This window comes from Fusarium verticillioides, chromosome 8, assembly GCF_000149555.1.
Source record: "Fusarium verticillioides 7600 chromosome 8, whole genome shotgun sequence".
NCBI lineage: Eukaryota > Fungi > Ascomycota > Sordariomycetes > Hypocreales > Nectriaceae > Fusarium > Fusarium verticillioides.
In genome coordinates, this window is record NC_031682.1 from 176246 (window position 1) to 196761 (window position 20516).

The following is a 20516-nucleotide window of genomic DNA, read 5'->3' on the forward strand; positions in this document are numbered from 1 at the left end:
ATCTGGTGACCGTGCATGCAAACTCACTTGCCGAATATCCGAGCTCGGGTGCTCTGATTGGCGCGCGGGCTTATCGAGAATTCATGCTTAGAATTAATTTTCTCACTAATGAAACCCAATATCGCAATGGTATGCAGAGATGTCGTATTAAATGGCCAATTAGAGATATTCGGAGTATTGATCTGGTGGAAATTTCCGCCTATAGGTCGTCTACTGGTTCCTCACTGTTATGTAATCTGACTATAGAAGTGATATTATATCTGTGACTGCAAGTCTGTGGCTAGTGTAATGTTCTCTGAGGTTCGTTTTAAATTCTGGCGACCTTATGTGGTGTCGCGGTAGCCTCAGATGCAACGGACAAGAGTTGATTCTGACGATATTTAAGCAGTAGCAGCGTTATCTCATTGTTGCCCTGTTCTTGAGCTTTGTCCATTACACTTCGGCCATCATTATCCCTAGCTCCTATGTCCACCTTGCCAGTCCCCGGAAGCTGCTTCACTATATCATGCTGTCCCGCTTGAACTGCATGCATAAGCGCAGTGCGCCCATCATCATCGTCCGTTCTGTTAAAGTCCACTCCCGGAAGTGTCAGGAGCGTCTGAAAAATCTTCGTATTGCCATGTTCCAAAGCATCGATTAAGGATGATGCAGTATAGCGTGAGAGGCCCCAGCGGCAGTCTCGCGACTCGATGTCAATGCGACCAAAGTCCAGGAGCATGAAGAAGGGTTCCTCGTTATTCACATGTACAGCCCACCCAAGAGCTGTACGACCATCTACCCACCAATTGAAATCGATACCGTCTTGGCGGAGTAGAAGTTTGATCACGTCAACGTGCCCGTATTTAACAGCCCATGAAAATGCAGTATCTCCGCATCCGTCGTTAGGATCAGCATCAACCTTGCCCGTTCTGAGAAGTCGCCTCACAATGCCGGCGTAGCCAAACATTGAGGCTATGAGTAAAGGTGTGTCGCCGCTGCCATCTAGGTTATCGACGTCTATATCTCGTGTGTTGAGCAGTATCTTGGCTATCGCTTCGTAGCCTTTTTCAGCGGCAATGCAAAGAGGAGGTTCATGAGATGGATAATTAACATCAATGTCGCGTGCCTGCAACAACAGCTTGACAATAGCCACATCATTCCTTCGGGTAGCCTCTAGCAGTGGTGAGTCTATCCCTCCGTCAGGAAGGTTAGCTAGAAGTTTCTGTCTCTGAACAAGCAACTCCACAACGCGCGTGGTACCTTGCTGAGCAGCATACCACAGCGCAGTCTTCATAAAATCCAAGTCCATAGCTGTTGTATGTTTCGAGACTGAGACTGCATGTCGAAGTTCCAGCATAGTTAGTGGACGTTCCGCAAACACCATCCATGCCAGAACCTTTTACATTTCTTACAATAGAGCAGAAGGAGAGTCCAGACGTGACAGGTTAAGCTGTAGCATGTCTTGTGAGCGATTGCCGTCTGATCTCAACGGCCGGGACCGAATGTGAGGGTCCAGAATCAGGCCCTCTAGTAACCGAGTCCGGTATGGTGTAGTGGCTAACATTTCGCGCTCTCATAACCTGAGAGATCAGTACCGCGGAGCCCAGGGTTCGATTCCCTGTACCGGAGTTTCCTTTTGCCGATGGGTCCAATTAACCTTTTGTTGACTCGGCCACAGAACTTGTGAGCATTTTCCGTGCCTGCCCGTCGCCGTTCCAGCGCGATTCTTTTTATCCATGATACCCCCCACCCAAACGGGTTGCCTAACATCATCCTCTCAAGCTCTCTTGTCTCAATCCCTCAGTGCCTACTGCCAATGTAGATTATGATCTCTGGTCCATTGCTTTACCCACACCACTCGTTCTTCCGGGTCGCCTGTAACAAATTGATAGAATATCTCAAGAGTGTAATGTCCAAACTCCTCGGCTGTAAGACTCTTCAGCATAGCAAATTTAGGATAACCGCCCATGACAAGATAAATGACAAAGGCCATCTCTTCTAACGCACTCCGGTCCAAGAACTTGTCTCTTCGCAGAGTTGATATATCCTGTGTCCAACTTTCAGGTGTCTCGACGGGCTTTGGTTGCCGGGATAAAAGAGAGTCATCAAGTCGGGTTATTAGATGTAGATACCCTTTAAAAATAGTAGGAATGATGGTGCAGGGATATCTCTCAACTGAAGCGTCAGGGTGATGGAGAAATGGCCTTGAAAACTTTGTCTTTACATCAATCAAAGTACTAAACAGAGATTGGGTTCCGTAGTAAAAAGTGTTGCAATAACAATCAAATCTCAGAAATCTCTCCACGAATCTGAACTTGTCATAACACGGGGCCTTTTCCAGTAGAAAGTGGCTGCTGGGCCTCTCCGTCAAGCTGTGAGAGCTCTCTTGATGGTGACGATAGGCAAGGCAAAGCTCGGGTACTAGAATCTGAGCCTTTTCCAGATTTGGGAGACCTATGTAGCCTTCGATTGGTTGCCTGATGCAATCCTGTGAAACAATGGAATTCAGTGCAGGTTTGAGCTTTTCCTCTAACTCCGAGGCTGTCAAATACTGTGACTGGGCGCGTAGATTACGCAGATCCACGGTGAAGGCAACGAAAGGCAGAATACGTTCGTCCCCATAGACTTGGAGCAGGCCTTGCAAATGATGCCTTAAAAGAGAGGCCCGGTGTTGTTGGAAGATGCGTAACAGAGCAGGTGAGGCTGTGATCAGATGACGGATATCCTGGAGTGGGGTTTGGTTGAGTATTTCCATTCTCATTTCAGGTGGCAGGTCTGAGAAGAAGTCTGCGCAGCCTTGGTGCTGCGTTTCCTGTCGGGAGGTCATGTTTGATTTTGTGGGGGTTAGAGTATTCCAGGAGAAGTGGTGACGTCCTTCTTGTTTAAATATGTCCACCGCAGTATGACTCAGCTAATTCTGGCACATGATCGACCCTGCTGGTTCATGAGTGCATAAACTCCAGGTGGCGCTACAGAGTTTGGTCTCCTCGTGTCCTGTTGCTGAAATTCGAAGACAGAAAAGTCTAAAAAACCAGTGGACTATAACATTGGCTCTCGAGTCAAGATCATCCTCCGCTTGTCGGGTGCCCATCGGCCTTGAAGTTGGGAACTCCTGGTGCATGAACTATTTGGCTTCCCTTGAGATGTGTCGAAGTGATTAGGATGCATGTGTGATTCTCCGGCCTTTCAAGCTGCACATAGTTTGTTTTTGGCTTCTCTTTTAGTAGTGCCACAACTATCAAGGTTCTCAGAACTCGTGTATGATCATGGTTTGTCTGCATATCGACTGGCTGTGAGTATTCCACGATGTCAGCAAGGTTGGCCACAATGTTTCAAATAATCTTGCAATATCAGCTGTCCATTTCTACAACACTATGCCATTTCTACTATCGCCAAATATTTCCAACTTTGCTTATCTGTCGGTTTGACTAATTTCAAGGGTCAAGGCCATTCGGATTCTCCCTCTTCTAAATCTGCCAACCTCGCAGTCAAGCAGTTTATTTCCATAACCACCTCACACAAAGAACGGCCATACCAGGTTACGAAGCACCTCTGTCCCGCTACTGCGTTTTATAGCCCCAAAGAGTGAAATGCCGATAAAACTTGTGATAATAAAGCCTTTTGTAGGCTGCCCATGCTTCACATCTCCGTAGGTTCGACACAACGAGTTCTTCAAACTCCTCCTCCATAGTTTTCAAAAGCGTCTCAGGGGAGAGTTGCTCAAAGAACACAAGTTTGGGATAGCCTTGCATTAAAAGACGATGCATGAAGTAGTGGTCCTGGTCCGGACTACGATTCCGAAAATTAATCATGGCCGTTTCTGCAAGATACTCCTTCCACGCCCCCTTTGGCCAGACAACGCCTTTAGTACGGCGAGGATACCTACTGTCGAGCTCACTCATGATGTCTGAATATCGGTCATGAATTTTGCCCAGAATCATATAGGGGTACATCCGCAGAATCTCATCATCGAATTTTGGAAACGGGGGAAACGAATTCAAGAAGGCATCCTTGATACAAGCACGTTTCTGAAAAAGGCCTTGATATTTGTGATGGAGTATGTCCCAGAAATTCCAGAAGACGTCCGTCATCGTAACCTGTTCCTGAAAAAGGCCTTGGTCTTTGTGATAGAATATGCTGCGGTAGCAATCGAATCTTAGAAACCCGTCGCTGAATGCTGCCCTCAAGCCCAGGGGTGCCTTGGCCGGCCATAGCGAGTCTGGGCTCCGATACTGAAATTTAGCTTCAAGGCCAATTTTGAAAGCATCGATGATCTCGGGCAAGAGGTCTTGGGCTGCGATGATCATGTAAAGGCTAATGTCGCCTCTTTCCACTGTCGTCTTGGCGTTGAATCGTAAGATGGAGTCCAGAACAGGCTTGATGTTCTTTTCTAGGACTGGGATGGTATCTCCGTCGTGCTTAGAATGCAGCTCACGGAGGTGCATAGCCGCCGCTGCGATGTGAAACAGTGAGATGTCACCATAGCTAAGCTGGAGCTCTCGCAAGTGTGGCTCGAGAAAATACTGGCGATTGCTGGTCAAGGTCCTCGACAGCATGGGCGAGCTCGCGATGGCAGATTGCATGTCGTGGAGGGAAAGGCGCTTTAGTATTTGACAGTTGATCTCGGGCGGGAGTGCAGAGAAAGGATCTGAACACAGTCGATGGTCTGATGCCTGTGAGAAAGCCATATTGCGATGGCAGTTGATCGCGTTGTTCGTTGGTGTGGGGTTCATCGATCCCTAGTGATACCGATGAAGAAGACATAATTGCATAAGAGAAAAGGACGGATTCTGTTACATTTATACTCAAGGGAGAGGCGATTGTTTGACGCGCAGGAGAATTTGTGGGAAGCTTAAATGTCAAGCAAATGTTAACCTAGGGCATACAAGACCAATGATTCCTCGCGATAAGGTTAAGCTTTAGGCTTTCAACACAGAATCAAAAGTATAAAATCTCAACTATTGGGAAGCATTGAAAATTGAAGATTTCTCATATATTCAATTGGCTAGACGCGGGACTTTATCGAGATAGTGAATCGTACATCTGGCCGTGTTTATGTCTTCCATATGCTTCGATGCCCTCACCTGCAGTGAATGACGACAGATCGAAAGTACCGATCGGCTTTAATCTCGACATTGGCCTCGACAGGCTGTTCTCCAAGGGTTGAAGACTCAGTCTTGATAGAAAAGCGCCCAGAGTAACTTACCCTACTGTGAAGCGCAGGGGCGGCTGTGGAGCCGGAGTCATTGGTCAATCGAGTCCCGACAGTTTGGTAAACGCTAAAAGTTCTGCGAATCACGAATAGTCTTGTTATGGGACTGTGTCTCAATCGGTTACTAGTGGTATGTCTAGCGCCCGGGCAGGGCTGTCCAGGGAAACAGGCATTAAATCACGCAACTGACTTGGCACCAGACGCCCAGGTGTCGTTAGTTAGTAGATGATGGGCATGAAGTGATACACGTTGCAAGGTCCGAGCTGCTGAAGATACAGCCGACGAGAACGGTTAGCAAGCCTCGGTATCATACGATGATCGCCAGCTCTTCTCCGCGTATGCAGATGCACTCTTTCAACCCCCCCAGAGAATTGGGTTTGTTAGCGGCGTGATATCACTCAATCCTTGTATAGTGGAGTCTTGACGACCAATAGCTGACCGTAATGATACCAGAAGCGCCCATCCGTTCTTACTCTTGTCGACAGCCCCTCGAGTTTAGGCAACGATCTCATCACATGAGCGACTTACCATGTGTGCCATGCAATTCGCCAGGGTAACCGATGTGAATATGTTCCTGAGCGAGTTTGGCAACGAAAATTGATAGAAGAGGTAATAAGTTTACATGTCTAGTACTGTTTTTTTGCATCTGGAAGTGGACACTACCCTCGTCCTCACGTCAGTTGTGTTTCCTTCGCATCTCCGTTATTATCCTGTTGGTTTGCCTCCGTGGTACAACAGGAAATCCGATCGGCTACTTTTGTGAGGTGGTGGTAGAAGGCAGCCACACCAAAGGACGAACCAGCAGGGATATATATATAGAACCAGCATAAAAAACCACCATAACCTTGCAGTCACTAATTACCCCTTCTCGTCAGTTCTGCTTTCCAGCTTCTCCTTCTCCAAGCACCCAGAAATAACCACCATGGGCATTGTTCATGCAGCGATTGCTAAAACGGAGGCTCTCAGGGCACTTTGTGAGCAATGGGCCATCAAAGTCAGTGAAATCAAGAGCCCGGAGTCGGAATACAGAGCAAAACGTCAAACGCCGCTGAGTAACTATGACACTGAGCTTAGCCAACTACGGCAGCACTCGTCTGATCCTAATCAGTACGCAAAGCGATCAGATGCGGTTCTTCAATATGCCGGTGACCTTAGAGAGCTAGACATCGAGTATCACAGTTCAGTCACTCTACCGGAACAACGATTTGCAGAACGACTAGAGGCGGCAAACAAGAAGCTTGCATGTGATCTATTCCAGACTTTAGAGGATACTCTATGGGACCACTCGGTTTCAACTGTACTCAACCAGTGTCTCAAGCAATGTTTACGTCCTAAAGAACAGGCAATCGAGGCTGATCGTGTAGATACGTTGCCGGAAGCTCGAAAAGATCAAAACACTGAATCAGACACCACACTCAAAGACCCAATAGACATGGGAGGGGACCAAAGCCAGGGTTCACGCCCAAACGCAGACAACTCTGATCACCAGGATCAGGCTTTGACACAGAACTCAGCTTTCAGAGAGGTTAGAGCCCGGACCCCAGATAACACCCTGCGACAGGGCCAGTCGGCAATCAACCCGACACCTCCAATCCGAGATCAAGGGTCATCATCACAGTCAAACCTAGCCACGGACGGACAAGGCGCTACTAGCCCAGTAGGGTATCAAGTCCCAGCCCCAAGCCTAACTATAAAGGCGACCCGACATTCAGAGAATGTTGTTGACCCGCAGGCAAGATCAAGCTCGAGAGCGATGCCAGCTTCGGAGACAAATTTGGATCAGAACGGAGGGAGAGCACGATTGGACATGTGGCCGTCTTCTCAGATCCCAAATCAGTCGGCATCATCTGCTAAGAGGGCAGAGACTCTAAACAATAACCCTGGTGGAGAATGGACTGATTCTCTTGTTGCCCATCTTCGCGCTCCTCTGAAGAGGCTCCAGGCGGAAGCATCCAATCGAAAACAAAAACGACAAAGACTGCCCATTGAGCCATATGATATCCCTGAAGAACGAGTAATCCCCTTTGATGAAGTCTTCCAAGATGGAAACGCACAAACCAAGTATATCATAGTTCAGCATCCTCCAGATCTTGGCGATTGGTACATCATGGAATGCAAGGAGCACAACAAACACTTCCACAAGGATCCAATTAGAGGGGCTTCTCGGCACCTCATAGGTCAAGGGCATGGGATAAACGGGGACCACTCCCTTGCAGTCAAGATGCTTGGGACCCGCGTCCTCCACTGCAACGAGAAACTAGCTGCGAAGAACAATTGGATAACAAGGCAGTCATTTCTTGAGGTTGCGAACCCTGCAAACGCGATTTCAGGGAGCCGAACCAAAGAAGATATAACACAGGAGGTTGGAATCATCCCGGTTGTTGGCGAGATATACGCTATCAAATGTCCGAGGCTGAGCCATACTTACCCAATTCTCGTTCTCCCATGGGCAGCATTAGGCCATTTCCCGTACATGAAACAACTATTACGGGACACTCCCCCATGCTATCTGTTTGACAAGGCCGTTGATCAGTATCCTCGGGGCTGGGCGAAGGATTATGAGGATGGAGGCAGCAGATTCAAAGATAGGGCTTATCCTGTTGTTTACTTTCACAAGGACAAGTTTCCAGCGCAGTGCGATGTTGGTTGGGTTCCTATAACCAGCTTTAAAGTGTACGATCCTGAGAATGTCGGGGTTGTTTGCTCGAAGCTTGTGGACCGATATGTCCAGAACAAAGACCCCCGGTTGACACCCAACTATCGCCACTCGACAGATGCGAGTATTGTCATATTAGACGGTGATGATGGCGAGGATACACAGATGCAAGTGGAAGACCGGAATGACAACCCGCGGTCTTTCGACCCCTTTGCTTCAAAGAGGGATGATACCGATGTGCCCCGTTCTCAAATACACACACAAGAGTCCAACACTGTACATAGGCCAATGGCAAGGATTGAGTATCCCTTCGTCAGCGCCGGGTCAGAAGACACGAGAAAGGCGGGCTTTCACACAAGCCACGCAGCTACATCGACATCTAAACAGCCGATTGTTAATGTCGTGGAGCTTGGAGAGGTCCATGCCGATAGCGCTATCAACAGGCCAGCTCCAAAAAGCGAGGACACATATAGCCGTGTTTCACTGAGGCCATTGTAGGATGTAGATATACAAGCTATAGTAGTTGAGACTCGGGTAGAGTTGCTGGCGTTGGAGCCAGATATTAGTAGCCACATCCCTTGATGTGACGAGGTTTTACAAAACTTGTAGAGGCGTTGAGGGCTTTGTTGGTAGGATAGAAACGGGGACTAGTTCGATATTACAGGGTATGAGGTGAAGCTATATACTGTTTACTGCTATCAAGCTCATCAATAGGAATAAGGAGTACAAGAATGCTAGGAACCTGTGTAATATGAAGTGGTTGCTTGCTATTCATATCGCTTCAGATACTCCATCAACGTTGCCCACGAGTCCTCTGATAAGTCACCACCAAGCCACAAATTCCCATCCCCATCCCGTCCCATATTGATCCCAACTGACACAGGAAATATCATAGGCGTAAGCTTTCCCATATGATAATAATTCGGCCTCGCAGGTCCCCCACTCCCTCCAACAACTGCAGGTCCAAAATCAGTCTTATCCAAGAACCCCGACTTGGCCCAATTAGACGACATGATCATTGATGTTGTCGTGTCACCCACGATAGGCGGATTTCCACCTTCGATCATAGACTCATACGCTGCCTTGGCTGCAGCCTTGATTTGCCCTTCGGTCAAGTACTCGACGACCGCTTGGCGGGCAAGCATGGCAACTTTTCCTAGAGGAAGATCCTGAGCGTCTTTGACGGGACAGTAGAAGAATGCTCCGCAGGGTGCGTTTTGGACGTATGCTGAGTCGGGAAGGAAAATGTTTTTGAGGCGATCGCGGGGGTTGACGGCGATGAGAGTGACGATGGCTCGACCTCTGCCCATACTCTTGGCAACAGAGCGGTTGAAGAGGGCTAGGATGACATCATTCTCTGAAACAAATGGCTTGTCGCCGTCGGAAGTTTTCTCAAGTGAAATTTCACTCCTGGCTTCGGCGACTATGGCGTTGATGGCCTTGGCTGGCACACGCAGCGTTCGAGCCTCAAGAGGATACATCCACCCGTCATAAGCCGCCCTAAGAGCACAGACCGCAAGTCTCCAGCCCGAAAGAAGAGAACCGTCGGTCTTTGACTTCTCCGTGCTTTCAGCTCGGTACAGCCCAGCCATGACATCATCTTTGTATCCCGGGAACTTGGCAACTTGTTCAGGCTTTCCCGCCAGGATTGAACACCAAGCTTCGAGAACCGCTGACAATCCCCCTAGGTCCGTGGTCATATGTAAAAAGGTGAGTGATACCAGTGTACCATCTTGGAATGTGACAACGTGCAGCGAGAATTGCGGTGCATCGGTGGCGCAAAAGTCCTCAAATGATGTTGGCGCACCAGGACCTACACCGATTGACTGGAAATCGGCGGGCTCTGGGAAGAAGGCGATTGAATCTGATCTAGTGGGTAGTTTGGATGCTTCGGGATGGTCTGCAAAGGGCATGTCATAAGCAGCCTTGGTGAAGTGAACCGCAGGTCTTTGCGCTGAATATTCCTTTGGAACATGAACTTCAGCTTTGCCCTGGTCCTGCGATTGTTAGTTACTTGCATCTGCTGGCGATGGATCCGCTCACGTTGAGGCGTATTCTGCCGCCAAGCCTTCTCCATCCGTCCATCTCAAAGAGTTTCGAGAGTGCTTCGTTCAACTTGTCGCCGTCAAGAATCTCATCGAATCGTATTGTCCACAGCAATGGACATTTGCGCATAAAAGGCGTATCATCGAAGGCATGCATAGGAAGTACTTGGTCAGTGGGTACTGTAGGAAAATGAGGCCGCTTGGGCGCGCCCATTAAGCTGGATATCGTAGCTCCCATCTTTGGCCGTGGATTGATGGTGAAAGTGGTAAAGGTCCTGGGATTCCAAGGCCCCGACTTCGGATTGTAATTTGTTTTTAAGTGAATTGGTAGTACGGATACGAGTGTCAGCATTTAGACCACGGCTAGTGAAACTTTGGCGTGAGTAGCGGTGAAACTTGTGCGCTTTGGGATTCGTGTGATATCTGCCGAATAAGATGACATCCGGGATTGACAACTGCCGTGTCCCCAAAAAGCTTTTCAAGTCGTGTAATTGTCATTTTAGAAACAAGCCCATTCCGAGGAGGCCGAAAAGTCTAATTGAGGTAGGTCGGTAGTCACAACCTCTGGTTTGGGCTGGCGGGCTGGGGGGCTGCCGATGGATGGTCAGCGAGGGAGATCTTCAGGGCTGTAACCCACCCACTATCCCAATTCTGTCACAGTAAGCAGTCAGGGGTAATGATCTGCATCCCTGCCGTATTTAGAGACCACCAATGACAAAGGTTTTGTACCACATTGCAGGGCTTTATCGTAGTCCCTTGCCTATCATAGACTTACAGAAAGAAAAAAGGAGGGTCAAGAGAGTCCTGGTTGTACGCGATAAGACACGCTGTGAGAGCAATCAGCTTCCCATGGCGCAATAAATCTTAAACGCCAGATTTTTAAGTCCATTGATTCATGTAAGTTGGAGTAACGGAGTTTAGAAAGTAGTTGATTTTATTGCTATCCTTGCCTTTGCAAAATACCACAAAAACAATACCTACGTCCAGCAAGACAGCTGGGAAGCTCTTAGGCTTATCATTGATTGTCCTTCTTTGCTTTCCTGCGGCACTTACTGCAAATCTCTTCCAAACTTTCACTGTCAATGGGTGTAGCCTTTTTCCCGCAACCTTCAAAGACACTTCCTGCCTTGGAACAGGGACGTTCAACGATATGAGTGTTCAATTCGTCTTTGCAAGTGGCACATTTGTCGGCCACGACGCTTTTGATACACATCGTGTGATGGTCAGGTGATTTCAGGTATAGAGTATTGCAAAGTTTTTCTTCTACCTTGGGCTTGGTGGATTGTTGAGTGGAATGGGAAAAGAATGACTTAAGGGCGGGAAGTAGCGTATTTATACAGGGATAGAAGGGCACTGATGCTATGTGAAGACACTGATTGTACTGTCCCAATGATACACCGCCAATCCATTACTCATCTGAATCTATTGAAGACAAACTGTATCATCTTATTCGGACACTGATTATACAAGGCAGGGTGGAGGCAACCGCAGGGCTTCACGTCTATAAAGGATATTGATTAATCGAGAGAGCTAGGACAGTACTTCACAGCTATTTCTTGGCCTTCTCCTTCTGCTTAATTTCACATGTCTCTCATCGTCTGCTATAGTTGTCGGTGACAACAACGCTAGCACTAACTCCACTTCTAAGTTTTCCCTGCCAATTCAAGCTCTCATCCACAAGTCTCAACTGCTCAAGTGTTATCTCGTGTATCTTTGGTTTGTGTTCGTTACATGTGTCTTGTAACAAATATGCTGCCCTTAACACAAATGCAATCTTCGAATCACAAATACAAGTATTCATTAGCTGTAGCCTACCCAGACCCAGTTTCAGAACACAGAGGTAATTACAGCTGAGACTTCGGAAGGATTAAAGGTATTAAAGCTAGAAGTCTGTTTGTGTAGTGAGGTTTTATAAGAAGCCCCAAAAATAGAGGAATGATGCAGTTTGAGTTATGTAGGCGCATGGTCAAATTACTGAAAGAAGCTATCAATCTACCAAGACATAAAACAACTAAAACATACAGCATAATAAATAGGAAAGTCTCACTTGTTCGCCTGGATGATACGCTCGACTGGAAGGTCCTCGGACTTCTCCACGCCCTTGCAATCAGTATACCAGTCCATCATATACCGCCAAGGGGTGTCCTTCTGACCAAGGACTTGGCTAACTTCGGCGTTGCGCTCGTATGCTCTGTGTCGCAAGTTCTTGATGCGAGCATCTGGATCGAATGTGTTCAGGAGAATATGGGCAACCTCTTCTCCATTTGAGGGCACCTTCGTAAACCATTTAGGAAGGAGAGGGCTGCCGTTTCCAGGTTTCTCAAGACTATCATCAACCACGTTAAGTACAGAATGAGGAAATGTGCACGCCCCCTCCCTGCTAACGAAGAGAACCTTCGGCTTTCCTTTTGTGATGGATGATAGGGGTTTGTCGTGGAGAGTTTGGAAATCATATCTCCCTAGGTGAGTCTTTGCGTCTGATGGCATGTAGAGCCAACGCGCGAGTCTGCTGTTGACCTTGTTGGCTACTTCGGTGACATGTTCCCGAAGGGAGTAGCATTGTGCGAGCTCCACAATGATAAATTCCGCAGAGGAACTATGCTTCTCGAGAAATTGCCCAATCTGATCGAGGAGCTCATCCAGTTTTGGTCCACGGAGGAAATGCTGATTGTAGTATTCACCATCATCCTCTCGGTAGATACGTAGATCAAGGAAGCGTATACCATCTTCAAGCTGTCTTTTGAGGGTTTTAGATATGTCATGAGCCTGACTCAAAAGGGTGATATGGTCGATTAGGTCATCGTACGCCTGCTGGCCAATATATATGTTTTCGGTGTCATCAAGCCATGAGTGGAGGGCGCTGTTCCAGTTCTTAGATTGCGGAGCTTGTCAAAACCCTTCTCAAGTATTGGCGATATGATTCTATCGAACTTATATGCTGCACTATTGTGGGTTCCGGGGATTTTGAGTTGCCCAAGAGGCTTTGATTGAATTTCCGGAATTGACATCCATTCCGCATGATTACCTTCACTTGGGGGGCTCTGAGGAATAGTCGAGAGATTATATGGTTCCATGGCTTCCAGTTTGGCTAGGTCGCCCATTTTCAACAGTGAGTCGTTCAGCTTTGCGTTAATGTCTTCCAACATTGCCTTGTTTTTGGTGCTATTCCGACCCAGTATGTCGAGCTCGGATGCCAGACGGCCCTTAAACAATCCGCCAACCTTCCCACAGGACAGTTGGATTCGATGCACATGTATTTTAGGAACCTGTTTCACCTTTTCCGAGCCGGTCGTATCAATGGTAAAGCTCATCTGAGCTGTCAGGTCCTGTATATCATGATCGAAAGTCGTTTTGAAATACTGAACAGGACGGATGTCGACAATACCAGAAAATCTTAGTATCAAGTCCACATTCCACGGCAGGTTCCGCCCTTGCTTGGAAACTGCGGCGAATGAACATCTTAGATCATTTGGTCTGATACCTTCAACTTCATTGATAGAACTTCGGAGTTTCTCTTTAACGGAACTCATTATAGAGTCCCCGTTTACTTGTATGGTACTGTTCAGCGTACTCCGAAGGTTATCAGGCCCGGTGAACACCGAGAGAAAGTATCCGGACCCATCAGCCTCATGAGGGATGGTTGGCGCAACCATGCCCACGGCTGGGCCTAGTTTACCTTGGATATGGCCTAAGTTAAAAACGTCGCCATTAAAATCGAATTTGACGGACGAGTCCTTGAAGCTGAGCTCTATCCATGAATTCCAACGAGGTTTTCGAAAAAGGTCCAAAAAGGGACTATCGGAGTTAAGGGTGCCGGTGGAGCTGGGGTTGGGGTTGCTGTCGGCACTTCAAAAGCTGGCGGGAAGTGTCCTTCAAGATCTTCTGATCTGGAGGTTACCGTAATTGCCTTTGGCCAGCTATTGAAGACTTGGAGTCGACCTTGCTTCAACGATTTGGTGAAAGCGCTCATGATGATGCACAGCTTAACAATCAAGATTGGATATAAAAGCCTATAAGGTAGATGGACGGGAGAGATAAGGGAAAGAATCTGTTTTGGAGGCCCAACATCAGGACAGAGACGAATATATATACAACATGAGAGATAGTAAATGCTGTACAAAATGGTGCGTATCTTGATCTAGAAATTCTGCAATTTACAAATGAGACATACTTGAAGGGTATTCGCTCGCTAGTATCTACTAAGATGAGGGGCTGATCTCGGTGGCGGAGCTGAAAGTCAATAGTAGGCTTTAATATTATCACATCTTAGCTTGGTCTCACCCATAGATGTGTTTATTTAGAGTCAAGACTCGTGACTGAAAGTTTCATAGGCATAGGACTTGGTCAAATACCAGCAAGAAAATGAAGCTTTTGAACATAGGTGATAGGAATGAACGAGCCAAACCGCCTAACTTGATCGAGAACATCGCAGCTTTAAAGACGTTTCCTCCGAAACAGCTCATAACGTTTCGCGTTCGAGCAATTACTAGTGTTCTGTCTACCTTTCTATGCCCAGTGAATAACAAAAACGAATTTAATCTCATCAAATGTAGGATTACAAGAGGTAGAATATGGCGTATCTAATTACAGCTGAACTCCCCCAAATGGAAACTATTGGCTTATCTATAGAGGGCAGGTGTGTCAATGTCTCAGTACATGTCTACTGCGTCAGTGCACACGGAGACGCCACTGTGACCAGAAAAGTCACTGCTATGTGATTGTTGTGCATTAGTCTAGCCCAAGACGGACACGCTCAGTACCTGTATATCCATGCATAACCCTTAGAGTTCTGGACATACTGGTTAAATGGTGGGCTCCACAGCTCGATCAGGGCTGCAAGAAACACGATAGGCCTGTTTTCATAAAGTTCTAAACTGACTGTGTATAGCATGAGATATGACAATCCTGGGTCGATCAGATTGAGCGCCCACGGCGACGACACCGGCAACTGCGTGCCGTGCCGACTAAGATAGCTTGCCACTTTTCACAGAAGAAACTTAAGCGCGACAACTTTTGAGACACGGGCGATACAGGTCAGAAGTGATGGTGCATCTAAACCCAGTGGAAGTGAAGTCGCCCAGCTCGCCACTTCTCCAAGCCATACCGAAGATCATAGCTCGAAAGGGAAAATGTGGCTGGCTCATGAGCAAGAGCTAGCTCATCTGAATTCTAGACCTCTGCTAATGGTTATTTTCGATTGTATCAATTGACCCTGCTCTTGTGATTACCACATTGAACTTAGTTCCATGCCAATCGAAGTACTTGCCCGACAAGTGAGAGCTGAGAAACAGGGTGATGTCCAAGACTTCGTATCTGTTATGCACGACTGGTATGTGACATGATAATAAGCAAAGATGATCTGCAGCCTCTTCGGACTTATCACCAAGCCCAGTGATGCTCTATGTAAATGCTAGCGCCCAAAGGCGACAAACGACTTTGATTTTTATCTTTGCCCTGTCTTGCGTTTAGTGGATCTAGCAACGAGCCTACTGGATTGCATAAAATCAGAACGCATCCAATTGGAAGGGGAACGGTTGTCAGCCAGCCACAGACACGGACGGCCCGCTACCCGTTCACTATTCCGAAAGTCTAAGTCCTCCCTGGTTCAACGTTGAGCCAACCCCATGTCCTATTGTTAGCGCGGAGCAAGAGTGGTCGGTTTGGCCTCGATGAAACGTCTGGTAATCTACTGCTATAGTTTTGGGTGTTCCAGGCAATAAAAGCTTCATTATTGAATTTCTAGACGGATTCTGACCGAATAGCCGAAATCTGGCTGCATTTAGACAGATTTAAATGTTCTCACAGAATATATGTAGACCAGGCACTAAAACTGAACTATGAAACAGTACCACATATATAATCAAATGGGTAAGAGAGCCTTCTAGACTTGTTTCCTAATCCGCTGCTCCCAACCCTTCTCCTTTTCTGCATCTTGCCTTCTTATAGCATCTGCCAGCGCCGTGAAATCGCTGCCCCAGATACTGCTAGCAACAGTCTTATCAAGAACGCAGACGAAGTGATTTGCCCTGATGCGACTGTGGTTCTTCCTTATCCAGCTGTGCACTCTTGTCTGCCTGACTGTGATTCCTGTGCACACCAGAAGTAATACAAATGGAGTGTCTGCCCAGTGTTGGAGCTCTCTGGCTTCAGTTTCGCGGGTACTACTTTTCAGGTTTTTGTGCCAATTGCAATCTAACAACGTTTCTATTGCATCTTCAAACCGGGCTCCTCGGCCTGTCTTGATCTAGTAATATTGCTGTGTGAGAATGTGATCTCGATTCGCATTGCAAAGGTCAGGAGATGACTTACCTGAGATATGATAACTAGCTTATTCAATTGACCTGTAGGTCTCGATTGACGTACGTTGCGCCCTCCAGAGGTAGTCGACTGCTTCTGCAGTGAAAATACTAGATCCGGGCCTGCATTGATATCGGGAAACATGAACGTGGGCGCAGAGGTTTGGTCGCCTGATCGTTGTTGTCTCAACCAGTCCCAGATCGTACCTGGAGTCTCATGTTTGAAAGTCGTCTGCGATTCAGGTAGTGAAAAGTCAGTAATCCTAACCACAGAGCTCAGCTTTAACAAATGTTGTGTGTTGAAACCGGTAGCCGTAGACTCTGACAGACATTTCAATAAGCTCTCACGATGGGAGGACCTTTCCAAGAGACTAGGTTGGCCAGTTTCAACACGTCTCTGATGTCGGAGTAAACGGTCAAAGGACTGCAACACCATCAATTAGTCTCTCGCCCATCTGATAAATGTGTTTGGGATATCTTGCCATTGCAACAAACCACTCCGTAGCCTTCCCGAACATTGCTCGAACTTCATAATCATCTTGTGTATGGACAAGCCACTGCAGCATGAGATCTTGATACTCGTTTCCCCCTTCCGTTCGAAGATACTCCATCACTGCCCGAACAGCTATCGGCTCAGAAAACGTGTATCTTATGGTATCGCCGTCCTTCTGAACTAATGCAAATCCGTAGGTGACAAGCTGTGCAAAGTTTGGTTTCACAAAGATGGTAGGGGAGCTCATCATCTCTGCTCTGATTCCAGCGCGAAAGAGGTCCTGAACTAACTCTTCCTTCCCAGCTGACTTCATCTTGCGAATTTGAACTTTGAGAGCATCTATGGCTGCAACTGTCGTTCTGCTTTCTGCCTCCTCAATGATTATCTGTATCTCGGACAGAGTCGATCCTGGGCTGGTCAAGCGCGGATAAAGGAGCATCAGTTCCTCGATGTAGACCGTTGACCATCTATATCGCCCGCGCTGACCAATACTGTGCGATTTGATCGTCTTTCGGATGTACAGGTTCCTCAGAACAGTATGTAAGGTCTCTAATATTCCACTGAGCGATGTTTTGGGAGTCTCCACTTGTGGATTCATGTTCTGGAAGATGGAAGCCATTTGGTCTATAGCGTTATTTCCATGATCGGCCAGTAATTCTAGCAACGGCAGAGCCAAATTATCCGCTCCCGGTACTGTATCAGTAGTGAGGAGTTGGCAGAGACTCAGAGTGATAAGCGAAGCAACAGCTTCCGAATCTCGATTCTCGAGAAGCTCTTCTAGATGGATTGGGGGGGTATCAGTAGAAGTCCTGTCACTCTCCATCAGGAAGTATGCTTGTTTAAACAGGGCCAGAAACTCCTGCGTCGTAGGAACTTCCAATGGTCTCCGTACCCATGTCTCAACCATATCGAGGTCAACCTCAGATGACTCAAACGGCAAGGGCCGACCACTGCGGCTCAAAAGGGGCAATCTTGACAAGTCTCCAGTTTCTTCTCCACCTCTAAAGGTTCTGAATTCTTTGAGGATATCATTCGTATGTCTCTCGTAGAGCGCCCAAAAGTCCGCATCAGATGCAACGAGTTGAAACGTATCGTCAATGCGATAACGATCCCACTTCTTCACTGCTTTTTCGCCTTCACCCCATGCATCTGAAGAATAGGTGGCAAGATTTTCTTTAAGCACTTCCAGACGAAGTGATGTTCCAGAAATCACCAGGATAGGGTCTAAATATGGCATGTCATCACTGGTCTGCAATGACATTGCGTCACTCTCTTCATCCTCCATATCCTCATCAGCGCGTTCTTCGGTGTTATGGCCACTCCATGGTATAATATACATTAGTGTGAGTGTTGCGTAAAGGTGACTGAGCATCGAGGAAACCCGAGGGTCATCGAGAGTAAGTTGTGCTTCATCGAAACAGTGATACAATGAGGCCTTGAACAGTTGGTCAGGATGTTTACTGAGAAAACTGTAACATTTGTGTACGATGAAGGCTGGTATTTCTGCCCAAACATAGACATATTCATCCCACCATAGATACTGGCCTGCCGACAACCTAAAGAGTCTATACAAGGCATCGAACGGATCGCAGGTATCACAGGATATCTGCAACCAGAGCCATTGTCTTGGTGTTGGAGAAGGATACCTGCGCAAAAACTCGTAAAGAAGAGCAACACGCGCGACGATAAGAGGCCTGAAGACATTGACTTCTTCGGAGATCAACTCTGGAATCATTTGTGGATGATCCGCAAACATGGTATACGTGTCTCTCGATGCCGAATATCGTTTCGTATCTATCATGTCTATGCCTTCATGCTTTGACTGTTCCGCAGTTGGGGCCAGATTCGGGGCAAGAAGATAAAACCCCCACTGCTTTTGTAACAGTTCGAATATCTGTCGTGTTTTACCAGTGCCGGCAGAGGAGAAAAGGACGTGAACGGAACGAAGCGTTTCTCTCTTCTCACTTTCGCCAAAGACTTTATCCTTCGCTATGCGATCCATCAACGATGATTCCACATCTCCTAACGTATCCAAGTTTGGAATCTCGGGAACTGCACAGTCTAGGAAGACCCATGCGATATTCTTCCATTGCTCTTCCATGTAGACCATGAGGCCGAATTCAAGAGGGTACATGTGATGGTTCTGTCTGACTGGTTTAAACGGCCAGAATTCTCCTATAACTCGTCTGTTAGTATCGCCCAATGAGAGCTGTCTCCAAGCTCTAGGCATAACTTACCATAATGGTGTCCCAGAAGGTAATGATGGTAGGTTTGCAGTGCAGCTACGATATTGCGATGCGCTAGATCTTGATCTCGCTTGGGCCAGCGGATGAGCGCAACTACTAGTTCACCCAGACTCATTTCTTTGTGGTAGCGAGGGTGTGTCGTGTTTGAAAAGTCCTCCTCGTGACATATTGTCCAAAATCTGCTTCTAGGACTTGACATCATATCCAACAGAAGGGTGTAGTCATCGGGGCTCATACCCATAGCTTCCCATAGAGCTTTTGTTATTTCAAAATTTACCGCTGTTTCAGAGACATAGAGTCTTGCTTGGTAGAATGACTTGTCATTGAGTAGATATGGCAAAAGAGGGTCAACGGAACAGCTAGCTCCGGTAGGCATACCATATGCAGTCAGACCGTAATACTGAACACGTTGTCCATAGCGGTCTTTGAAGAACTCGAGGCATTTCGATCTGTGTATTTCACGCGGGTCATTCATTGGGACGATCCTCGGTTAGTACTGGTATGCGTGCAAGTCCTCTGAGTTAATATGAACCTTGGTTCACGATGCGGGGTCATGGAAGAAGGACTTTCGCAATTGATCAGTACATCGCTATTGGTCACTTGATTTACTAATGACCAGGGTGTAATTGTGTGTTGGTTCTGTCTGTTCTTCAAAGCGTTATCTCATCACGTGGTTTAGCACGTGTTTAACATTAAAGCGCGGCATACGCGCTGGTGGCTAATAATGGCCCCTTTCACAGCGACCGAGATTGGGCCCAGCGATTGCCCATATTATTTATAGAACGCGTACACTGCCATTGACCTATGAACATAGTCAACCTGCTGTGAAAGTGGGCAACAAGACGGCGGGTAGCAACGATACGTCGCTTATCAGGCTGTGAGCTGAATGCATGGCCCTTCTCATCACCGAGGCGAATTCTGGAAGCTATTTATTTAGAGACTAGATGTTGGAATAAAGACTTTGCCTGTCTTGAGCAAATCCTTCGGTGCGCTTATCGGCTCTCGCTTCTATTAGTCTCCTCCAGAGGCCAGTTGTCAATTTGCCTGGTAGACTTAGGCTCTATGCATGGCACCGTTAGCCCTCATTCCAGCGCCATGGGGTTCCATGCGTGTAAGCCGCCACACACATGAAGTCCACCGAACTCGCTCAATCAACGAATACATAGTCCATACAACGCCTAGCTCCGTGATGATATCTACAATCTCTGATGATCTTTCTCTCACCCATGCAGTTGAGGTTTGCCGCAAGCTAGGCGTCGGTTCAACGTTCAACATTTGCTTCCCACTTTCAAGCTTGAGTCGTCAAAGGACTTGTGGGCTTAAATGCTCCAGGGTTGAGGCAGTCACCAAGGCCAATGATTTGAAACATGGCGCTGATATATTTCAGCTCATGACGCCAAACGCATCAGGCCGGTCTGGAACTCAATCTATTGGAAGCCACATCACAAGAAATCATGTAGGATGGCCCCCCGTCATAGTCGCGTCTGACAGGCCTAGTTGCTGGCCAAGGGTGAGAACCTGACTTTTCTCTCAAAGACTCGTATTCATAAAGACGTGACCTGGCTGGCCCCCTCTCTAAAGGTTCGGAG

The 20516-nt window shown here is 47.4% G+C and overlaps 6 protein-coding genes and 1 non-coding gene across 7 annotated transcripts; 2 read left to right on the forward strand and 5 right to left on the reverse strand.

Annotated features, from left to right (window-relative positions):
* Window positions 1-121: 121 nt before the first annotated feature.
* On the reverse strand, window positions 122-2920 carry FVEG_07711 (hypothetical protein). Its single transcript, XM_018896382.1, has one exon. It carries the CDS (start codon window positions 1361-1363, stop codon window positions 308-310), a length of 1056 nt encoding a protein of 351 aa, XP_018753845.1. The 5' UTR covers window positions 1364-2920; the 3' UTR covers window positions 122-307.
* FVEG_16174 lies at window positions 1519-1608 on the forward strand. The gene has a single exon. It is a non-coding gene; the product is annotated as a tRNA-Glu (tRNA).
* Window positions 2921-3539: 619 nt separating the features above from the next.
* Window positions 3540-4667, reverse strand: FVEG_16173 (hypothetical protein; the record flags this gene model as incomplete). Its single annotated transcript, XM_018905411.1, has 1 exon — window positions 3540-4667. One exon carries the CDS (start codon window positions 4665-4667, stop codon window positions 3540-3542), a length of 1128 nt encoding a protein of 375 aa, XP_018753844.1.
* A 1446-nt stretch (window positions 4668-6113) lies between these two features.
* FVEG_07710 (hypothetical protein) lies at window positions 6114-8345 on the forward strand (the record flags this gene model as incomplete). Its single annotated transcript, XM_018896381.1, has 1 exon — window positions 6114-8345. The coding sequence occupies one exon, from the start codon at window positions 6114-6116 to the stop codon at window positions 8343-8345; it is 2232 nt and encodes a 743-aa protein (XP_018753843.1).
* Window positions 8346-8497: 152 nt separating this feature from the next.
* On the reverse strand, window positions 8498-10187 carry FVEG_07709 (hypothetical protein). Its single transcript, XM_018896380.1, has 2 exons — window positions 9891-10187; window positions 8498-9844 (listed from the first exon to the last, which is right to left on the reverse strand). Exons 1-2 carry the CDS (start codon window positions 10128-10130, stop codon window positions 8615-8617), a joined length of 1470 nt encoding a protein of 489 aa, XP_018753842.1. The 5' UTR covers window positions 10131-10187; the 3' UTR covers window positions 8498-8614.
* A 1748-nt stretch (window positions 10188-11935) lies between these two features.
* On the reverse strand, window positions 11936-13422 carry FVEG_07708 (hypothetical protein; the record flags this gene model as incomplete). The annotated part of the gene is made up of 2 exons (XM_018896379.1): window positions 11936-12752; window positions 12824-13422. 2 exons carry the CDS (start codon window positions 13420-13422, stop codon window positions 11936-11938), a joined length of 1416 nt encoding a protein of 471 aa, XP_018753841.1.
* A 3182-nt stretch (window positions 13423-16604) lies between these two features.
* FVEG_07707 (hypothetical protein) lies at window positions 16605-19439 on the reverse strand (the record flags this gene model as incomplete). Its single annotated transcript, XM_018896378.1, has 2 exons — window positions 18919-19439; window positions 16605-18856 (listed from the first exon to the last, which is right to left on the reverse strand). Exons 1-2 carry the CDS (start codon window positions 19400-19402, stop codon window positions 16605-16607), a joined length of 2736 nt encoding a protein of 911 aa, XP_018753840.1. The 5' UTR covers window positions 19403-19439.
* Between the last annotated feature and the right edge of the window lie 1077 nt (window positions 19440-20516).

Excerpts from the sequence above, each read along its gene's own strand:
- FVEG_07711 (XM_018896382.1), bottom strand. The coding sequence starts at position 1,363 with ATGGTGTTTGCGGAACGTCCACTAACTATGCTGGAACTTCGACATGCA.
- FVEG_07709 (XM_018896380.1), bottom strand. The coding sequence starts at position 10,130 with ATGGGAGCTACGATATCCAGCTTAATGGGCGCGCCCAAGCGGCCTCAT. Across the intron at positions 9,845-9,890 it reads GCGGCAGAATACGCCTCAAC|GACCAGGGCAAAGCTGAAGT; the intron begins GTGAGCGGATCC and ends TAACAATCGCAG.